This window comes from Chelmon rostratus, chromosome 1 (assembly GCF_017976325.1).
Source record: "Chelmon rostratus isolate fCheRos1 chromosome 1, fCheRos1.pri, whole genome shotgun sequence".
Taxonomy (NCBI): Eukaryota; Metazoa; Chordata; class Actinopteri; order Chaetodontiformes; family Chaetodontidae; genus Chelmon; species Chelmon rostratus.
In genome coordinates this window covers 4,179,602-4,198,739 of record NC_055658.1, presented here as the reverse complement: position 1 = coordinate 4,198,739, position 19,138 = coordinate 4,179,602, and the positions used below count along the sequence as shown (strand labels likewise).

The 19,138-nt window shown below is 42.5% G+C and overlaps 1 protein-coding gene across 4 annotated transcripts in view; it reads right to left on the bottom strand.

Annotated features, from left to right (window-relative positions):
* Positions 1-4,260: 4,260 nt before the first annotated feature.
* The window catches only part of znf536 (zinc finger protein 536), a 218,457-nt gene continuing 203,579 nt past the window's right edge, over positions 4,261-19,138 (bottom strand). For all 4 annotated transcript variants that reach the window (XM_041945162.1, XM_041945077.1, XM_041945246.1 and 1 more), the window contains one exon: positions 4,261-4,598. In XM_041945162.1, coding sequence (XP_041801096.1) covers positions 4,321-4,598 — 278 coding nt within the window. In that variant the 3' untranslated portion in view covers positions 4,261-4,320. The remainder of the gene's footprint in view (positions 4,599-19,138) is intronic.

The following is a 19,138-nucleotide window of genomic DNA, read 5'->3' as shown; positions in this document are numbered from 1 at the left end:
AACTGAAGTTGTCTCAGGGCACTTTCCATATAGAGCGGATCAGGACTTTAATCTCTTTAATCTTTAATCTACAGAGACCTAACAAATTCCCCCATGAGCAAGCACTTGGCGACAGTGGTGAGGAAAAACTTCCTTTTAACAGGCAGAAACCTCAAGTTGAACCAGGCTCTGGGTTGGTGGCCATCTGCCTCTGCCTTGGTTACAGGACTAATGAACTTTAAAAGTTCTTCTTGAATTCATGGATGGCCATGTTGGTCTGTTTGCCAGTCGGTCCGCCACTTTTGTCCAGACTAAAATATCTCAGCAACTATTGGATGGATTTCCATGGAAATTTACTGAAGACATTCATGGTCCCCAGAGGAAACCTACAGATGTGGCGATCCCCTGACTTTTCCTCTCACACCGCCATTGGGTTAACATCTGTCGTTAATGGTGAAATGTCTCAACAAATATTTAATGGATTGTAAAGACACATGGTGCAGGCATTCATGTTCCCTTCAGGATGAATAGCGCTAACTCTGGTGATCCCTTGAACTTTTCATCAGGCACCATCATGAGGTCAAAATTCAAATTCTAAAACTGAGGACACTCCCACCAGCCTCAGTTGCATTGTGTGCTGCTTAACTTAGCTTAGCATACTAACATGTTAAACTAAAAATGTGAATATGGTAAACATCCCCTGCTAAACATCAGCATGTTCATCAGCATCCTCATGTTAGCATGCTGGCACTAGCATTAACTCAAAGCACTACTGTGGTTAACTATAGCCTCAAACAGCACTAGCAGGGCTGCAGACTGGTTTTTAGTGCTCTCAGCACCACCTTCCCCTTGACTTTTGGTTCCTGTGGACTGTTTATGTATACAGGATACTCCCCTGGTGGGGATTACCACTTCAGTACGTGGTGCCAGCAGCCTTTTCACAGTCAGAATGCCTCATCTTCTTCAGAGGAGTGACCGACCTGAATTGTGTGAAGGGATACAGATGCAAAGACAGCGTTTGTCAGAGGTTTTATTGCAGAAAAAACACTGGATAAATCTTACTGCTTCAAGGTACACTAGGACATCTAGACCGCAGTAAACAGTCCATGTCAGATACACCTCTTCAATGACTGATTTTGTCTTCTGTCAAAACAGATGTGCAGTAATAAATAATGATCAAGGATATTTCTCTTTTAAATACAAAGTTATCTACTGTTAATATAAGCTTACAGTTTGCAACAAAATCGCTCTCCTCATTTCCTCTCCCATAGGCTATAGAAATCTTTTTCATTTAGGAATGTGGACAGTATTTGGACTAGGATTGCATACTACAGAATCCATTGCAGGCTGAAATAAGTGGGCATGGTTTCAGTTTTTTTTTTTTTCTTTTTCTAGCACCAGTGATTATAATTGAACAAACTGCATGTGCTACTTCAATAGGCAGCTTGACGGAGATCAAACAGCATGGGGACAATGGAATGGATTATTTTGGGATTACAGCAGGGGGGGAAATGGTGTATCATTCTCAGTGATGGACAAAGAGTACAAGTCACAGAGGAATCACAACAAATGCCATTCTCCAGTGTCGAAACAAAAAAATTATTGCCTCATCTGAGCAAGATGATGAAACCGTACTGAGTCGCATGCTTTGGCTTTAGAAGCCCGGACACTGGTGCCAAAAAAAGTGTACTTTTTCAAACAACTTTTTTTCTCTGTTGACTTTTTCCGCTAATATACGTAAATGCTCAGCACGCGCACAAATGTATACACACAGTCAGAAAAGCAAGCTACAGCCACCAAGAACACAGTAGTGCATTGAAACCTAAAGTTTATACTACATTAAGTTATGTGCATCTTAGAGGGTGAAGCTCGGTGGGAAAAGACCCAACACACTCAGTTATAAGGCAGTGAGGATGACTGACCTGTTGGCTACAAAAAGAGAAAGAAAAAAAACAACAAACAAATTGTAAATAAAATACAGTATGTCACGTACTGTAAATACTAGTTTCTGTAGGGCCAAGAAGTTCAATAGTAGTGACACAATTTAAAGCACAATTACAGCAGTCTTCTTTTTCCCTCCATTCCTCTGCTCTCCTTCTCTCTCTCTGCTTTCTCCTCCATCTCTCCCTGCATGCAGGCGGATTGTATTTCTCACCCTGTCGTTGCTGCTGTGTATGTTTCCGCTTGTGCGTGAGTGTTGTGTCGGATTGTAAACTCCTCCAGGCAGAGCCGTGGCCCTGGGGTTTTCAGAGTTTAGCCTTCCCCGCCGCTGCATGCGTGTTTGCGCGGCGAGATATTGACTTTCTTAAAGTCTGGATCATTTCTCTTTATCAGAAAAACATTAACAACCCCCGGTCCCCAACCCCCTACCACCAACACCGACGAAACACAAAGCGCCACACTTCCTTATTCTCCTCGCCCAGCAGTAACCAACAGCTGTCGGCACAACAAAGCGCAATCAAAGCTCTTTTTTGCCCTCAAAACAATGCAGCCTGATTTTACAAGATCAAAAATATTCAGTTTTTAATGTTTTATGCTGCTTTCTTCCTCCTCAGGAATAAACCCCATATAAATAAGAGATAAAACACTACTTACACTACACAGAAAGAATGAATGCCTCCTTTGAAAATAATAAACAGTTATGTGTATATATATATATATATATATATATATATATATATATATATATATATATATATATATATATATAAAGGTAATATAATAGAAAGTAAAGCAGGGTCAAGTGAATGATTATCTAATTTTTCATCATATCCCAACCTCTGTAGCAACTTTAAAAGAGCTTGTCAGAGGGGGAGATTAATCCTGCTTTTTGTCTGAGTTGATGCCAGACTGTCAAACTCTTCATGTGAGAAGTTGTAGCAGGACGTCACACACCTTTTTATATGTACAGAATGCAGCTGCTAATAGCTGATCCTTTCCTTCTGAAGCGCAAGAAAAAAGCGCCTCCAGCTCCGGATCCTTGCCAAAGAAGCAAGCTGTTAATGAAATCGTAGTTTTCAGACAAATCAGAGGAAGGAGGCTATAAAGCAAGAGGGAAGCCAGATGATCTAACGTCACGAAAGAGACTTTTCTCCAGAAATAATTCTTTTATCGGAAAAATGATCTGTGTAAACGATTTAGGAGAACAGTTAGTGTAGGGGGGATGGAGGAGGCCTCTGATTGCACATCACCACCACAGCCACCCCAGAACATAACACCGGTGGCTGCCATTTTCCCAGTGCAAGTGATGAGCGCTGTATGTGTGGTCGTAGGGTCAGTGGTGAAGCCGTGTGTGTGTCTGTGTGTCACACCGTCATGCATCTGTCATCATAAAGCTAAAACGCAATTAGTTAAAACTCCTCATCCCTCTCTGACGGGGAGCCTGTAAGGTGACCTCCACATGTCCAATCGCCAAACCAGAGCAAAACAAGCCTTAACATCAGCTAATGGAGGCTTTAAATACGCCGATTGATTTGTGTTGTATTTTCCAGGCCATTCTAATGGATTGTATTCGAGAGAGTGAGAGTGGAAGGAAGGATGGAGGAGAGAAGGAGGTGACTTGAGGGTCTCTGGCCAGCTGATGGGACTCAACTTGACCCCCTTGCGTACCGTCCAGAGTCGGGTTACCAGTGTAGGACTCTGAGTGTGTGTTTGTGTGTGTGTGTTGTTGAATTGATTTCCTCTGCGATGACAGCTCCAGTCAGGCTGGCACCAATGCCGCCCCCCCCAACCCCTGACACACACGCCACCATCGCCGCCACTGACCCTACAACACATACACACGCATACAGCGCTGGGAAAACGGCAGCCACCGGTGTTATGTTCTGGGGTGGCAGTCAGAAGCCTCCTCCATCCTCCCCACAATAACTGTTCTACTAAATCGTTTACACAGATCATTTTTCTGATAAAAGCATTATTTTTGGAGAAAAGTCTCCTTAATGATTTTGGATTACTCTGTCTTGCCTCCCTCTTCTCATGCCCTCCTTCCTCCTTGAGTTGTCTGAAAACGAGCATTTCATTAGCACCTTGTCATCATCTTTTCCATTCTTACACACAATCCACTGTGCTCAGGAAAAAAAAAAAATCTGAATCACTGCATCACAAATACATAGATTATGATTTTTTCTTAGTTAATGTTCACAGACTTCTAATAACACACGTAGAGTATGTTTACTTTGTGTTTATAACATAAGAAGAGTCCTCCACTTTTATCTCGTTGTCTTGTCGGAGTCTTCAGCATAGGTCTGTTGGAAATGAGTCACTCAAGTGCATTGAGGGGTGATGGTCCAAATCTACGGCATTTCAGATGACACATTGTCAGATCCAAACCCCCCTTCAGCTTCACTCCAGGTGACGAGACAAGGCGTCCTCTACAAACAACGCAATGTCGCTCCCGTGGCTTCCATCCACTCCTGTCATTGGCTGATTAGATGCAGCGACACCAACAGCGTCGGGGCTCTTCTCGGAGACGTCGGACTCTGGACGCGAGCGTTTGAAGCGCCGGTCGGGATATTGGCTGTTGTCGAAGGGCATGCGGTGCACGCACAGCACGTGAGTCTTCAGGTTGCCCTTCTGGGAGGCACTGTAGGGGCAGTAACTGCACTTGAATGGTCTCTGGCCTGGAGAGAGGAACAGAACAACAGAATATTGTAACCATTTTAATAAACCAATAGGTCTCAGGAAAGGTCCTTTGGGTCCCCATGTAACTATAATCTAATTTGCTAAAGATTTATTATTACAAGATGTGCAGTGTAGTGATAGAATAGTGAGTGATTTTTCCAATTAGAGGCTTCTCTCTCACCATAGGAAGATCCTGCTTACAGTGGAGGCAAAGTGTATGAACACTCAACAAACATCCTCTCACTCTGGAGCCATTGGGTCAATAGTTTTGGGGGCACAAAGGAAGAAGATTTGAGAAGCACTGATCCAAATATACAACATCATATTTGCTACTGGGGTTAACTACTGCTTGGAGTTAAGGGCAATGATATCTAACCAATACTGACAATATATTTTACTATTAGGATCAGTTGCAGTAATAGGTAGATATTATGTGCCTTGTAAAAGGGCACATTGGTGTTACTGCCATGGAGGAGAAGAGCATCAGCAGTCCCCGGTCGAATGCATTCCCTTTCTCATGAAACATTTTCAAATCTCTTAAAAAATTTGAAACCCATATAATTTACTTCCATAATTGCTAACTTGCAATCATCTTCTTTGCTCCACTTTGTTGGTGCATTGCATCTTTTCTTTGGCCTTTACCACCACCTGTTGATCAGTGGCATGACATGCAAACAGTAAAACAAAACAGGACCCACGAATCAAAGCATTGCTCCATGGTGTTATGAGTGTACATATGGTACATTTCATTTCAGCAGAGTTTTGGTTCTGCTATTCTCTTCCCTTCTGAAGGAAGGACGCCCTCTGAAGCAGCACAGACCATCATGTGACAGCAAAGCTTTTCATCAGCGTCCTGAGTAATTAAATCATTCTAAGAATGGCAGCTGAGTCTCTGATTTATCAAACCTGCATGATTCTGGACAGTGGAGGAAGAAATCCACACAGACATGAAGAGAACATGCAAAGTCCAAACCTTCTTACCACGAGGCAGTCACCAGGCCTCCTTGCTTTCCTTCCTTCATAACAACAGTGTAGAAAATGACTGATATTCAATGAAAAGCCTGGTATATTGGCCTGTAACCCTAACTTGAACCTCCACCCTTCTGGCCACTAGTGGACTTCTCAGGCCTTCAGGCTTCCTTTGGCCCTTATAAAGGTAACAACATGAGGGATTCGCCTGAGAATCTGAGATTGGGTGAAGAGGGTAAAGTTGAGGACAAAGAGCAGAGGAAGAGTGATTTTCTCATCTGCACCGCCCGAGCAGCCCAGCCAAGGTCCTTATTGAAACAAATATATCCTCAAAACATTACCCAACACTTAACACCCGCCTCATTTTGTGCAGTCAGAGAGCTCCTACAAATTCATCTGAGCTAAACTTTTGCAGCTCCCTGAGTCGATATGCATCTTTTGAAGAGTGTGCATACATCTAGTCCCTTGAACACAATAGCAGAGCAGAACGAGGCAAGGTATTTTTCTCTATCTCCCCCCCTTGCCACAGCTCCAGCACAGAATGTTCTCCCTAGATTGAATCTGATCATCACTGCAGCAAACACAATGGCCCTTAATAGCACCAGCCGTTTCTTTGAGGGATGCCGATTACACCGCCATCATAACCCACTTCACTTAGCTCACTCACTCACAGACAGACAGAGAGGACAAAACAAAATGGAGAGGGAGGGAGGAAGGAAGAGGGAGGGGCAGAATGAAGGGAGAGAGTTTGAGCCCTCTCCAGTACTTTAGGTTATTAATAACAGTACATTTGCCGTTATCCTCGTTTTCTTTTTTTTTCCTTTATCTCTTATTCAATTTGAGACGCTCTAAATCTAATTAACATATGGGGTTTAAAAGAGGCGTGGGGATAGGTGCAAGGAATATCAATAGGTAAAAGGCCAAGAATTAAAGAGGAAACAATCTTTTCGAAGCACTCGATGGCATACACATGGAGTTAGAGGGGGCGAGTGCACAGGCTGCTAATATTAAGCATAAAGAAGTACACACACACACACACACACACACACACAGGCATGATGCGAGGATGCAGCGAGGCAACGCAGGATGCACGGCGGCAGCTACTTTGTGTTCGGCAATCTGACACAGGATTTGGAGCCTCTCCGGCTTTCTGATATTACATTGTTTGCTCTGGAGCCACACAAAGGGGATTGCTACAAGTTTGGAGGCTTTGGATGTTCCAGTTGTCTGAATTTCCAGATAAGCTAGTCGGCGGCACACAATGAAGGGTCCCTTTTATTCGTGTGCAGTTTAATTTCACACTCTCTTACATTACGTTAAGTCCGAGAGGCAGAATATCCCATCCCATTTTACACTTAGAGAGGGAGCGAGTTATGCCCCCAAACAACTCAACTCGTTTTTTTTTTCCTCTCTCCCTGCGTGCTTACTGTTTGTCTCCATGGACTTTAAAAATAAATACAAATCAAGCTCGGTTTTATCTCCGGGGAGATGTTTAGGTAAAAACGAGAGCGATTGTGGTTTGAATTGCATGGCTTTAAAAAAGTTTGGATAGGATGTATAAACTCGAGTTAGGCTGGAAATTGAAATTGACTTCTGCTGAACAAGTTAGAGACACACACACACACACACAAACACACACACACACACACACACACAGGCTATACTTTGTTATGGATTCAAAATAAAAAAAGAGAGGTTCTGTCTCTCTTACACTCACTTTCACACACAGACACACACACAGAAACCCACAGGCGTTAAACAATCCACATGCCCAGCTACTGTGAATGGCCAAAGTTGCCATCATTAATCCATGTCCTCTGGTCTGTGCCAGGAACCAAAGCAGCCCACATGCTGACTGTGGCCCAGCAGCACAAAATGAACCACCGTTCTGTTAAATTAAACCCTTTCTACCACTCTTTTCTGTCTTGTTTTGTCCATCTACCCTCAGTCACACTTCTCTCTGTCACTCCATCACATTAGTCACAACCGTAATGTGTTATTGAGGATTAAAATGATTTTCTTGTAATGAGTGTTAAAATGATCCACTGTTTCAATTCCAGTTTTGGCAATCAAGATCTGATATGCAATTCTGTGTCACACAATAGTGATTCAACTTGCACCCACTTGTACCCAACAGGCACAAAAGAAGTCGTGCATTTTATAAGCAGAGTAGCTAAACAGCATTAAAACCAGAGTTAAACAGGCAAACAACAAGAAAGGCTTTTCATTTAAATCCAGATATTTGGCAACCTTGTCTCATATGTTATTATATTGCTAATTAGCAAACATTTTTTCCCAATCAACATGAAGAGGAAACATTTTTAATGAATATTTCCCAACAATATCTCCTCTTAGCAACAACAGCATGATTGAACATTTTCATATGGTCTCAAACTTAGTGATCACTCAGCATGGTCTTGATCACATATTGTTTACCTTATTGACTTTTATCAATCCCAATATTTCCTAACCTCAAGCAAATGCTTTTCTTGCAGTCTCTAGAAAGCAGTCTCTGGTACCTACGATCTGTACACTCACCCTCCACCCTAACTCCCTGTGATCGGTAGAAACACACAAAAAACTTGGAGATCAAACATAATCTGGGAGGCAATTACATTTTGAAACCTTTGTGGCAAAACAAATTAGTACTTTATATACAGAATTTCTGGAAGACAGGATTTCAAACAGGATAAAATGTCAAATTGTTGCCTGTTACTCAGAAATCGGCTTTTAGCACCAAATATGGCAGAAAAAAGACAATAAACACCGCAGCACGAAGTGCTTAGCAACCCAAATATTGAGAACACGATAGCAAAACAAGAGAGTTACAGTAAGTGATTCCTTTCTTTAGTGAGACTGAATATTTGAGTATATACCGATACAGATTCCACTATAAATGTCAGCAACACACATTGAGATAATCACAGATGAGTAAATCAGTTGAATGAACATTCTGTAGTTATATACCTCATTAAAACTTCTCTTTCTTTCTTTATCTGTCTCTATTACCTTTGTCCCCTTTACTTCCTTCTTTCCTCCTGCGTCCAGCACTCCACTAATCCCATATCAGTCGCTATCTATCTCTATCCACTCTGTTATTCTCCTTATAATCACAATATATTGGATATACCATATGACTTTGATGATGGTGTTCCTTGGCCTTACAGCTACAGTTAGGTGGAATACGGAGAAAGTACTTTGATACAATTGCTTGCTTCAAATTCTACTTTAGGGGTTGACTTTTTTGTGTTTGGTTGCTCTAATTTCACACGTCCCAATCACAAGCAAAATAGGGGTTGCAAATGCGTCTCACAAGTTACCTGACAGACTTTTGACAGTGTGTCAACTGAACGCGGTGGTGATGACAATCTAAGCTCAAAGGTGCACTTACTAATGATCTAAAGCTTTCAGCTGCATCTCACCTCTTCATAAGCAAGTACAGCTTGGTGACAGATGTCATCACGGCACCTAAATGTGAACTTCCCAGTCACATGATAACAGGTGGTCATATATATGGATGGAGATTTTAACGGGAATGGCCACATAGATCTTCCCTTGGGTCAGCTGGCTCTTGGTCATCGACCGTGACCCTGTGTCACAGATGAGAGTGTGGCAGTTGGACTGACTTGCAGGAGATGGCAGGAAGGCAAATCAAATGCTGAACTCTTTTGAAAACAGCAAAAACTGAACAGGAACTGATGAGATTAATCGACAAAGACTGAACTGAAAACTGGACTAAGATACTATCTAAACTAAAGGTGAGAGGATGAGGTGATGCCATAGGAGGACAAGGAAGGGGCTGTTTGGCTGAGGAAAACACTGGGAACAGGGAAGGACTAACGAGGCTGATGCAGGGCAGGTGTGGAGAGAAAAGCAGACTGGGGAGGAGCACAGGAGGGAAACACATTGTAGATCTGCAGGGGCAGAGCTGGAACCCTCAGGTGGTGGGCCCAGGGGCGTGACTGAGGTGGAGCTGGAGACCTCAGATGGGCAGCCTGGGGGCAGGAAAGAGGCAGAGCCTGAGACCCCAGCAGGTAGTCTGGAGGCAGCACAGAGACGGAGCCAGAGGCTCCAGGCAGGTGGCCCAGAGGAAGAACTGAAGGGTGGAGCCACTCTGCAGGACAGTCAGGAGGATCTCCAGACATGCAAAGCCATTCAGAGGGATGGCGGCTAGTTGACCATAAGCTGGAGGTGGCAGGAGGCTAGCAGGCCGATGGCAAGCCGGCTCAGGAGCTGGAACTGGCAGAAGGCTAACAGGCTGGTGGCTAGTTGGGGTTTGGAAGAAGATTGTAGGACTAATGCTGTCTGACTGAGATGAAGATGCAGGCTAGCAGGCCCAATGCTTGGTGTTAGCTAGAAACTAGTGTCCTGCTATGTGTAGGTTCAAAGGGAACCTATTTTGAAGGAAATGTCTAACTAACATAGGCATAAATGACAACATGAATCTTACATCTATCCCTTAGTAGGTGTCCACCACAAAATAGCAGTTGGGATGGAGCATTGTTTTGAAAGGTGGGATAACTAAGAGGATGAGGAGGAGCCAATTAAATCAGCACTACACTTCTGTGATACTAAACAAACTACTCCTGCAACAGCACACAAACAAACGTCAACATAGCATTACACTGTTATGCTATGTTATAGAGGTAAATTTGACGTTCGACATTATAGTGTTAGCGAGTAAATATACCTGCCCAGTAATAGGGAACTGTTATTGGTATATTGGTGTTGTTGATGGTATCGCCTCTCGATACCAGTTGTTATTTCGCACTAGCTGTAGGTTAAGGTTGTGTAGTTATCACAATCATAATGCTTCGTCCTAGTTTACATACCTTTTTGTTGTTGTTGGGTGATTAACGCTAGCTTTTTTTTAGCCCGTTAGCCTCTTTGCTGTAGTGTATCAAGGTGAGACCACTGGGCACCAGAGACAACACACTAATAAACACTGCTGTAAGAATAGTGCTTTTCACTGATTGGCCACAGGAAGTGAAAACGTCCTTTTCTGCAGTAATGGTTTGGACTTTCTGGCAGAGTAAATAAAATGAACCTCACATCTTCAGAACATCGAGGCGGCTTTAGTGAGTGACTAGTTTCAGCTCATCATTTAGTGTGCCACCTAACCTAAAGAGAGAACTTGTGTGTTGCTGGTGCCACAGGCCACTGGTTGCTAGCAGGCCAAGGAGTAGACTGGAGACTGGTCGGCTGGATGAACATGAAGCAAACGTGTGTAGCCCTGTGGCGCTTATTTCATTCCTTTATTTACAGAGATTAAAATGTTTTGAGTTGATGATAAATAACAGTTCATAAGTTGTAAATATGTTTTAAAAATGTTGCATTATAACATGTTAAAAAGTAATTCTATGTACAGTTAAGTCAGAGATTTAGAAAACAATTCATAGTGGTTATAGGTGCTTAGGGTCAACTACGGCGCATCAATTGATAGCAGTAGAGCCGTCTTATCGGTGTCAAGCATGAGAGCTGTAATTGTAACGTAAAAACACTCACGAAACACAAAATTCCCACGACTGACGAAGAGTCATCGTGTGGTTGAAGTGTGTGTACTCTGAGAAGCTGCCAGAGGTAAATTAATGTGTTTTATGTACTTACTGTTATTTAAAAAGTGTAAAAACGAGCTAAAATGCTAATTGCTGCTAGCTGTTAACTCGCACGCTCATAGCCTTTCATACTGTTGATTTTGCATTGCGGCTAGCAATTGCTAATGGTGTTGTTTATGTACCGTGGGTTTTTACCATGAGTTAGCCTGTAGCGCTGATATTAAAAGGAATTATTTGATTCAGGACTGGACATTTGCCATAAGGGAGAGAGTGAGGACCGGGAGAGCCTTGGACCAGGAGAGAGAGACTGTAGCTGCTGTACTTGAGAGCGTGTTTCCTGCTACCCGTTCACCCTGACCGCTGAAATTACATCGTGCCCTCTGCGCTTTCTTTCCCCATCCCCCACATCTCTGACTGTTGGATTTGTAAGTACTTTTGCACGTGCTCTTTTAGTTTACGCCGGTAACCCAGTGAAACAGCCTTTCGTTTTTGGCCTCACCGCTCACTAGCATCGACCGGGCCTGCAACGTTTTATTTTTCATTTACTTTAATAGCCCAGTGTGAGTGTGTGTGTGTGAGTGTGAGCTGTGGACATTTTAGCTTATGTTCATTTTCATTCATTTTCACCTTCCTTCACTGATCTAATGTGGGTCAAAACTGTGAGATCCTTGTGTGGTTTTTGAACGTTGTTACCAGTACACATTTGAAGGTCAACAGTGAACCAGTTACTTGATTTGAATAATATTTTATAACTTTGTAATAAACAATTATGACTGTTAAACTAAATCTGTGTTTTAATTATAAGGTTAATACTTTGTGGTTACTTAAAATACAGGTTAGTTAAGACACTTTAAAAGGGAAGTACCTAAATTTGTGCTACTTCTTAGATATTATTGGAGGCACCGGCAAATTATTTCATATTCTTATTTAGTATATTGCGACAAATCCAGACGAACTCAGGCCCCGTTCCAGTGTACTACAACACCCTAATCTATTGTCAGTCACTACTAATTAGCTACCTGGGACTGGGGTTACACGTGGATAGGGCAGGCTGGAGGAGCACAGGAGGGAAACAAAAAGAACACAGCACTGTGACAGGACCATGACATCCTGTCTCAAAAGTTCTGAACGAAGACTGTGTTAAAAGATGATTTGAGCTTCGATTCTCTTTACAATACACAGAACACAATTTTTTTTCCCCAAAGGTCAAGAACGAACATCTGTGCATAATCTTTACGGATTTTAGCAGCAGAGTTGTCCAACCTAATCTGATTCTATATCAGATTATATAAAATAAACCCAAAGTTTAGTTTATATAATAAACCCGTTGCTTCATATTAGTGCAACTGTATAGCCATTACTTTTACACTTTGTCTCGTGAGATCTATCATCATAATAATTCATTTGCCATAACCACAATCTTTCCTTAACCTTTGCTGTATCGTACTTAGGCTCATCCTCCAATTACTGTATATTTCTATAAGTTACGTATATGTTGCTCACCAATGGCATTGTACAATCTGTGCAATGCATTCTTACTTTGCTTTATTTGGCTGGTTTGTTCTTTTTGCCTTTATTAAGTGCACAGACACTTTGGGTTGGGTGCCAAAAGCCTTTAAGAATGAAGGACGGAAGAGGCAGAGAGAGAGAGAGAGAGACAGAGAGAGAGAGAGAGAGAGAGAAGAAACAGTGGTCTTGTTTTCATTAACGTGGCATTATCTAAGCCTGTTAATTAACCCCCTAAGGCCCTCTGCATGGAGATCAGAGGAAAAAGGGGGAAAGGAAGTGAAGAGGAAGGCAGGAGGAGAGGATTCAGTGGGTGGAGGAGTGTGTGTGTGTGTGTGTGTGTGTGTGTGTCTGCACCACTGCCACTAACATGCCCATGCTTAACCTGCCACACATGCACAGCCCACTCCACTCCTCAATCACCCCCCTGGCCTGCTGTAATTATTTTATCTCTGCCTATGAACACACACTCACGCAGACACACACACACTCGTACACTCTACTGGAGGTAAAGTAAGGATGGACCACTCGATCTCTCGTCTACTTTTCTTCTAGGTGTTGCTCCTTTTTTCCCTCTTGTTCTGTCATCTCTTTTTTACCGTCTTTGTTTTTTTATATTTTTTTTCTTGTGTTGCATCATTATTTAACAATATGTTCATCGGACAGAAGAACATGGAGATTTCAAAAGAAAATTAAAGAATAATTTATTTGAACTGGTATTCGCTTCTCCTTCCATTCAGATATCTTGATTATTTGCTGAAAACCTATTTTTGTCAAACAGATTCTTGAGCCACCGTGGCTCTTTATTTGATTTGAAGTGGCAGTGAGGAGTGACAGGAAGGACAGGCAGTTATTGCACTGAAGTTATAGCTTACCGAAACTGTCTTTATATTGAGTGTTTTGTGGCCATATGTGAAAAGTACACCGCAGCTCTTGGAAAAGTGTTGCCTCGCCTGCGCCTTGTGAGAGGAGCTATCTTAAGACGGCAACAGATGGCAGCGCTGGCATCAAATGGCATTTAAGGATGGAAGCGTTTGGTTGGATGCCAGCACGCTGTTCCTGGTCTTTATGTGCCACTGTATATGCGTGTGTGTGTGTGGCAGCGTGTTTCTGTGTCTAACATTTTGCACATGCGCGCATTAATACATGCTCTCTTGTGTTTCTATATGTGCAGTTGTGCTTCCGCAATGTGAACATGTGCACAAGGTGTGTGTGGATGTGAAACACAAGGGAGAAAACTGTGGAAATATGATGATTTGTATGTGTGTGTGTGTGTGTGTATTAGTGCTGGAGGGCATCATTAATTGTGTTTTGAATTCATGACACACACCAACAGTTGGCATGGTCTTTATACAAAAGGACACACAATGTGCGCATACTACAGAAGAGACAGATATTTATTTAAAAGTATAGTGTAAAGTCAAGCTTATAAAGACAAGTCTGTGACAATTTAAGGAAGCTATTAGTGAGAAAAGAGGGAGAGAATGTGAAATAGACTGAGATACAGACAGAGAGTTTGTAGGCAGAGAGACAGAGACACACAGAAGGTGTGAGCAATTAAATGTGCTAAACCATCTGTCCAATAACCTGCATGCATGCTGAGGCTCCCAGATTACTCAGCAAACTGCAGCAACACCCGCACACACACAGACACATGGATGCCAATGCATGTACACTGAAAAATACTTTTCAGAGGTGTTTCACTCATGAAATCATGCTTCAGTTATTAGTGGATATCTGTTATTTTCACAAAAAGTTTGTGTATTTAGATGTTGGGAAATACGAGTTAGAAATGCTTTTGTTTCAAACACTCGATGTTGCACGTAGCGGGAGGAGGCACAGATGGATGCTAGGCTGAACTGAAGTGACTGAAGTGAATAGAAAATGAGAAAACTGTTGAGAGAAAAATGCTATAGTATAGCTAATAGCTCATATGGCCATATTGTAATATTTCAAAATGGGCCTGCAATGGAGGGAGGTTCAGATCAGAATGATTATTTGAGCTTGTCAACTTCTGTCAACTGTCAGTTTGTACAAGGTACCAGGCGTCATTATCTGACGGCGAGGTAAAAAATAACACCTGTGCTTCAGTCAATTTATCCTGCACGACCCAACACATCTGGTGACAGGTGATGAAACCTCATGAAGGATGGTAACGCTCAGTATCTGAATGTTAACCTTAAGACATGTACACCTCCTTGTTTTCAGCCTGTAAATGCATTTTGCATCGCGGCTTTGGCCACAGCAGCTCCTTTGCGTGCCCTTTTTATGTGATTTCTAATTGGATTTATGGACAAGTTCGGACTTTGAGAGGAAGCTCCATGATGTTTGTGGCGAATTGCATCAGAGTTGACGGGTCAGCGGTGAAAACAAAACCCAATTATGACTGCAAGAATGTGGTTGCTGTTCGTATCTGCAGAGCACATTATGTGTTTTTTGAATCATGTATTAGTTAGCAGTCAGGCTGTGGGTTTTGCCCAAACAAATCTGAAGCAAAAAGATGAAGTAAAAGTATAAGGCAGTCTTAAATGTTACGGGCTTCTGGTAAATGTGTCATGCTTGACTGTGCGGCTTTGTGTCCATTGCTTTTTTGGAATATACATTCTTTTTTTAAACTCCTCCCCCACTCTCAACCCCCTCCAAAAATAAATACATTTACATTACTTCAAACAGCCTGGAGGGAATTTCTCCTTCTCTAGATTCCCTCTGATGAATTAAGAGCATTTCCCTCAACGAGCTGGCGTGTTGATAGAAAATTGGCCTGAAGTTTGGGGAATAGTGATTTGGTCTGTTTCCTAGCTTAACTAGAGAAAACCAACACGCAAATAACACCAGGGGAGGCACTTAAGGAGAGAAGAGGAACTGCGGGGGGAGAGGGGTGCAGGGGAAGGAGCTCTTTCAGCATCAAAGCTAGCTAAAACGTCCCCACCAGGGACTAGGTCCCATGTTAAATACTGAACTAGATTATTAATTGCTCTACCAGTAGGACCTGTTAATAAGAACCCAAAATAGCAGCTCTTTCCTTTCTGTCTTCATCTCTTGTTCTATTTTCACTTTTTCTGCCTCTTTTCTGCTGTTCTTTTTCGTGCTTGAGCTCAAAGTTTGCTCCACACACTCCTTCACTCATCTGTTTGCTTTGCTCAGTGAATCACTGAAACTCACACTGACTCAGTGGGTCTCACTCACCTCACGCACTCTTTCACTCAGTTTTCTTTCCTTCACTCGCTCAGTTTTTTGCATGTTAAGTGAATAAGTGAATGCAAGAAACTCAGTCACTCATTCGCTCATATCATCAGTCAAACCAACCAAAGCTCAGTCATGTTTTCCGTCACTCACCCGTTTGCTCACTAACTCACTCAGCAAGTCATTTGTATCACTTTGGTTAACTTTTGCAGAGTGTATGTGTGTGTGTGTGCGTGTGTGTGTGACAGAGAGAGTGTGTGTGTATGCAGACTCTGGGCCCAACCTCGCCTAATTTTCCCTCAGTCAGAGTCCCTGCTGAACTGAGGGAGGCACAATCTGCTGCTGACCTGTCACTGTTCACAGATAATGGATGCCCAACTGCATGTGTGTCTGTATGAGAGCGTGCATGTGTGTTTGTGTGTGTGTGCGTGCGTCTCTGTATGTGTCGGTGCATGTGTGTGTGTGTGTGTGTGTGTGTGTGTGTGTGCATGCGCGCAGGCTGTCATCCACGTCTCTCAGCAATAAAGAGAAAAAAAAAGAAAAAAAATGGAGGGCAGTGGGGGTTGATAGATATGCCGGCCACCTGCTTCTCACTCACATTCTGACACAAAGAGCATCGGCTGCTCTGCTGCATTAATCATCATGAACTTCCTTTGACCTCGACACACAGCGGCAACAGCTCAAAGTTAGAGAAACAGTCCGAAAACACACAGGCAGACTGAGACACAGGATTTCGCTATAGGCGCTCCAAAGGAGGGTGGCTTTAGTTATTGCTGATTAGAGCTACAATACTACAGTCTTTATTGTTTCCTGTGGCAGCCATTTGTCTCAGGCATCAAGAGACCACAGTGACGTAGCACGCATTTACAATCAAAGTACGTTAATTTAGCGTTAAACCGTAAACATGTTTACACTATATACAGTATATCTGTTGAAAATTCAATTAGAGGACTTCCGCCTCAAGGGCCCCAGTGTGTCACAGGATCCCATCACTGGTCGAGAGGCTGAAGCAACATTGTGACTGGAAGGTCTGAACAGCGGGGAGAATTGGGTGATGACACTGAAGGCTTTACTCTGGACCCTCACAGACCGAGCAAAGCACCGAAGCTAAACTGCTCACTTACTGCCAGTCAGTTGTAGATTAAAGGGAATAAAGTTCATCTCAGCTCCTGCATCTGAAACGTGATCTATTACATCCTCATTATTGTGCATGATTTGAAAATAGAAGAGAAAAAAGGTTAAAAGACGTGTTTTTAACGTGTCTAGGCTGAATGCCGCGGATCACGACATCGAAACATGCAACAAGCTCAACGCTAATTTACAAGAAATTGAAAGAATTGCTCAACAGTTAAAGGCTCAGAAAGAAAAAGAAAAGCAATTCCAGAAGTTACTTAGAGAAATATCAAAGTTAGCTTTTCAAAGTGGTAAAGCAGCAGGTACGAGTCATGTGACTCAGCTACCGGCGTCTCTGCTGCGGCTAGCGCTAAAGTTAGCATGGTGCCTCAGGAGGCACATTCAGCTTTGCCTCTGCTAAAGCATCGCGAGCGACTGAGACATCTGATGCTAGTGTCCGCTGGCAGCAACGTCTTTGGCAACGGGGCTTCATGGAGGTAATCAAGAATTTTACTGCCAAGAAAACCAGACGCAGACACCTCGAAGGGCAAGTAAGTGTTTCATTTTGAAGCTCCTACACTGTTCATACAGCTCGAGATGCATCTCGTGTGCTGTTGTAGTGGTGGTAGTGTTTTGAAAGAGAGGAAGATTTTGTTATTTGAAAGATGCAATGGAGTATAAATTAAGTGATGAGGCTACTTTTTGACGCTTGAGTACTTTTTGATGATAGTACCTGTAGTTATATTTAAATATGGGTTTGAATGAAAGACATTAGGTTAAGTATTTCTATATTGGGATATTGCTGCTTTAACTGAAGTAAAAGTTCTGAAAACGTCTTCCACCGCTGTAAGTGTCTTGCTGCACGAGGCTGTCTTTGTGTTTAATCTCTGCACATATGGTGGTAGCAGCATTTTCCTGCTTACAGTACACCCCTTTCTACATTACAAGACTGTGAGCAGCTGCCTTGTGTAAATGTAGTATGTAAAATAAAAAACATGCCTTACAAATAAGGTTAAAGTCGCTTTGTGTTCAGCACATTTAAGATTTATTATTGCAAAAGTGTTGCACATGATCTCTGAGTTGTTTTCTATTGCTAGTCACCTTAACACGTCTGTGGAAATGTGCCAAAACACAAGCATCCAAACAAACTATTTAGTTTTTTGTTTTTTTTTTGTCTTTGTTGTATTGGAAGAAGTTGTGAAGACAGACAGAAAAATACAAAAACTTCATTAATAATTTGGTTTATTTTTGGTACATATTTAGAACCAGGCTATGCAAAACAACACTACTTCATTGGTGAGGTGTGACTGCTGCTGGCATGACCTGCACAGCAAGAACCAAGTCAATCAAATACAGTGTATGCCCCTGTCACTTTCCCCTTCACTTGTGAACAATATGTCTGTATCAATAAAACGATAAAACTTGCGTGCTCCCTAAAAAAATCGGATTGCTGTGCTGTGCTGCAAAGCAATTCACAAATACACTTAAGATGTGCCTGTATAAAATGACAATCTTCACAATGATGGCATTGCAAGATGACATTTTTTGCTGGTAGCAGGTGTGAGACAAGCTGCAGCTGAAGAACAGTGAGTGTTATTAACACACAGCCTAAAGTGATGTGTGTGTGTGTGTGTGTGTGTGTTTGTGTGTGTGTGTGTGTGTGTGTGTGTGTCACATTGCCCTTACCAGGTGCTCCTCAAGGACACGCATCTAATTTGTGCAAAACAGGAGTGGAAAAATGATGTCCGCGTGTCTGTACATGCAGGCGTTTCTCTCACTCGTAGACAATTGAACAACTGACTGAAACAATCAGAAAAACCTTCAACTGCTGGCGTGCCGCGGTGCACACTTCAACATTCTCATTGTCTGAACTTACCAACTCTTTGGATGCGTGTTGCGGGGCAGGTAGCATTAGCATTAAACAAAAATATCCCTTTTTCACAGAGATCAGCTTGTAAACACGATCAGGACTCGATCGTGTTTTGCATTTTGTGGATGTGATCCTGCATACAGAATAATCTAACGCAGAATTATCTGCCAAGGAGCTTAAATCCCTTCGGATCCAACCAACACCATAACTTTTTAAAACCTCTCCCGGTAGAGCTGTTATTTACCCCCTTTCATAAGCTCTCCCCTCTTTCTTATCTCCGTTCCTCAATTCCTCTCCTCCTCCTCCTCCTCTTCTCCCTTTCCTGTATTTTTCTCCTTCACTT